This window comes from Pyrus communis, chromosome 4 (assembly GCF_041283825.1).
Source record: "Pyrus communis isolate YQ-2024b chromosome 4, ASM4128382v1, whole genome shotgun sequence".
In the NCBI taxonomy this organism is placed as follows: Eukaryota; Viridiplantae; Streptophyta; class Magnoliopsida; order Rosales; family Rosaceae; genus Pyrus; species Pyrus communis.
The window spans coordinates 12,917,982-12,921,544 of NC_142568.1; the positions used below are offsets into that span (position 1 = coordinate 12,917,982).

Sequence of the window (3,563 nt, forward strand, 5' to 3'; positions counted from 1 at the left end):
ATTAGATTAGCACCCCTAGTTAATCCCCGGTTAGAACGATCCCTACTTACTTTATTACTACAATTGTCACAAATAGGGTTTAATTTGTGTGTCAACATAATTTTCACATCAAATTTTTGGCGCCGTTGCCGGGGATTAGCAAAGTTGCTAATCCCTTGTCTTGAGTCTTGTTTAAATTGTTAGTTTCTGTTTTGTTTTAATTTTTTTTTGCACCGTGTGTGTGTGTTTTGTTTTTGTGCCGTGTGTGGCACCTTATTTCCTTACTTGTGCCGAGTCTATTAGGTTGATTGCTAACCTTGTTTGCTCTTGTGTGCAGGTACTAGTTTATGACCCGTGGCTCACAACCTGTTCGTGAGCATATCTCCGACTTTGACGGTGATTTCGAGAGAACTTTGAGAAGGAAAAAGAAATCGCAACCGTCTAATCCTCATAGTCCCGAACCTGAATTAGAAGAGCAAGAAGTTGAAGTTGAGGTTGAAGAGGAGGCCACGGATTGGGTTGAAGAGGAAGTACCAACCATGGCAGTGGACAATCGAACCATCAAGGAGCTTTCTGCCTCGGGTTTGGCCAATGCAGCACCTCTTTGCATCCAATACCCTAGGGCAGCCCCTGAGAAGACCGATGAATTTGAGTTGAAGTCCAGCTTGCTCCACCATATTCCGAAATACCATGGGTTGGCCATGGAAGATCCGAACAAGCATCTAAAGGAATTCGAGGTGGTGTGCTCAAGTATGACACCGGTGAACGTGGACAGCAACATATTGAAGATGAAGGCTTTTCCTTTTTCTTTGGTGGAGAAGGCCAAAGATTGGTTGTATGAGTTGGCTCCCGGAACTGTCATATCATGGGAGAGTATGAAGCGAGCCTTCTTAGAGAAGTTCTTTCCGACATCACGAGTCATTCTTCTTCGCAAGAAGATTAGTGGAATTCAGCAAAGCCAAGGTGAATCTTTTCCTACGTATTACGAACGTTTTAAATCTCTTGTTGCTTCATGTCCACAGCACCAGATGAAGGAGGAGCTACTTCTTCAATATTTTTACGAAGGCCTTTTACCACTTGAACGGCAAATGTTGGATGCATCCGCGGGAGGAGCTCTAGTGGACAAGACGCCTAGGGATGCCAAAACTCTCATTGCCAATCGAGCACTCAATGCACAACAATATGAAGGTGTTGGGCAGAGAGACACCCCACAGCCACAACATGTAAATGAGGTAAGTTCTATTTCTGAGTTACAATCCCAAATGGCTAACCTTACGTCTATGTTATCGCAGTTTGTTGAAGGCCCTAAGACGCAAGGAACTACAATCTGTGGTGTATGTTCCATTCAAGGACACCAATCTGATCAATGCCCTCAATTAATTGAGAACGGAGGGTGGGAATCTGCCAATGCCGTGGGCTATGGGAATCAGAACCAACCAAGAGGTGATCCTTTCTCCAACACATACAATCAGGGATGGCGTGACCACCCCAATTTCAGATGGAGAGATGCACCACAATATGCCCAACAAAGTGGATTCCGACAACCCCCGGGTTTCTTTCCAAGGCCAATGGCACCACAACCACCTCCTCAAGCACAATCATCCCAAACCAACTCAGGTACGTCTATGAATGACGATAAAACATATCAGTTACTAACCACAATGGCGCAGGGAATGCAGAACCAAGCAAAGGAGGTTAATGAGCTAAAGAAGCAAATGGGCCAAATGGCCGAATTTTTGGGACAATTCCGTGAAAATGGTAAGTTACCAAGTACTACGGTGGTCAATCCCAAGGGTGGTTTCGAAACGGCCAACGCAATCACCTTGAGAAGTGGAAAAGAAGTTGGCATTACATCCAAACCATCACCATCAAGCCCCGAAGAGGATGAAAAACGGAGAATTGAAGAAGAGGAGGCAAGCAAGCCCACGGCAAGGGTACAAACACCCTTGCCGCAACTACCGAGGGACATTAATGCACCCACCTCATCCCATTCGGCCACCAAAGGTAAGTTGGGTTCAAAATTGATTAATTCTAACTTTGTTCCACCCGATGTTCCTTTTCCTAGCAGATTTATGCAAACAAAGAAGGAGGAGCAGGAAAAAGACATTCTGGAGACGTTTCGGAAAGTCCAAGTAAACATTCCTTTACTTGATGCCATTAAGCAAGTCCCGAGGTATGCAAAGTTTTTAAAAGAGTTATGCACAACTAGGAAAAGAATTGCAAACAAAGAAGTTGTGAAAGTAAGTGAAAATGTATCAGCGGTTTTGCAACGAAAGTTGCCTCCAAAATGTAAGGATCCAGGGAGCTTTACTATCCCATGCACAATTGGAAACACGAGATTTAAACAATGCATGTTAGATTTAGGTGCTTCTATTAATGTCATGCCATATTCCATTTATGCATCTATGAACCTTGGTGAGTTAAAACAAGATGGTGTTATAATTCAGTTGGCCGATCGTTCTAATGTTTATCCCAAGGGAGTCCTTGAGGATGTTTTAGTGCAGGTCAATCATCTCATCTTTCCTGCAGATTTTTATGTCTTAGAAATGGAGGATTCGAGCGATGCTCCATCATTGCCACTCTTGCTAGGCCGTCCGTTCATGAAAACAGCTCAAACAAAGATCGATGTGGCCAAGGGAGCACTAACAATGGAGTTTGGGGGTGAAATAATTAAATTCAATGTTTATGACTCTAGTAGGAATCCTAACGATAGTCATTCTTGTTTTGTTGTAGATGTGCATAAGGACAAGGGGCCGAAAGGATCCACACTTACTATGAAGGATGTATCAAGCACCACCAGTGGAGAAGAACTTGGAGTGATTGCCCTACAACCACCCAATATGGCCGAAACTTCAAATGGGGACATTGTTGATAGGGCTGCCGATTTTGAGCCTTCACTACAATATGTTTGTAAGTTGCCAAGCCCAATTCCAATACCCATTTCAACTAATAGGTTGTTACCTTCTTCGGTGCAGATACCCAATCAATTTCAAGGTGGTGGGAGCATGTACATGGACTTTCAGAACCGAAACACCACCATCAGGGAGGATCATTATCCCCGGCCATTCAGTGAGCCATACTACGAGAAATTCCAAGAAGTATACCATGAAGGACATACCCCCCCATTCCGTGAGCCAGAGTGAAGTTTAAAAGAAGGTCTCGTCCGGCTGCAAGACGTAAAAGAAAGCGCTACTTGGGAGGCAACCCATGCACTCAACAAAGGAAGAACTTGGGAATCGCTCCACACTCAGATTTGCGTCCCTAAACCCTTTTCCTTTGTTGCTTACTTTTTGTTATGTGTAATGTGTTCAATTGTGTCTAAAACATTGAGGACAATGTTTAGTTGAAGTGTGGGGGGGGTAACATTCTGTTTTGAGATATTTTTGCATGAAATTCGTAGGGTATTACCACCTAACATGTCTAAACTTGTTTCCCACTGTTTTTAAGTGTTTTTAAGCTATTTTAGAGTGTTTTAGAGTATGTTGACTTAAAAATCCGAAAATCCCATAAAAATTTGAATAATTGTTTTGAAAAACCCAAAAAGAGTTGTTTTTGTGTGTTTGGTTGTGTCGTAGGTCACCTTC

The 3,563-nt window shown here is 43.2% G+C and overlaps 1 protein-coding gene across 1 annotated transcript; it reads left to right on the forward strand.

Moving 5' to 3' along the window:
• Positions 1–326: 326 nt before the first annotated feature.
• On the forward strand, positions 327–3,122 carry LOC148697473 (uncharacterized). The gene is made up of 2 exons (XM_088691933.1): positions 327–2,714; positions 2,955–3,122. Exons 1-2 carry the CDS (start codon positions 327–329, stop codon positions 3,120–3,122), a joined length of 2,556 nt encoding a protein of 851 aa, XP_088548059.1.
• Positions 3,123–3,563: the final 441 nt, after the last annotated feature.

Excerpts from the sequence above, each read along its gene's own strand:
- LOC148697473 (XM_088691933.1), top strand. The coding sequence starts at position 327 with ATGACCCGTGGCTCACAACCTGTTCGTGAGCATATCTCCGACTTTGAC. Across the intron at positions 2,715-2,954 it reads ATTCTTGTTTTGTTGTAGAT|ATACCCAATCAATTTCAAGG; the intron begins GTGCATAAGGAC and ends TCTTCGGTGCAG.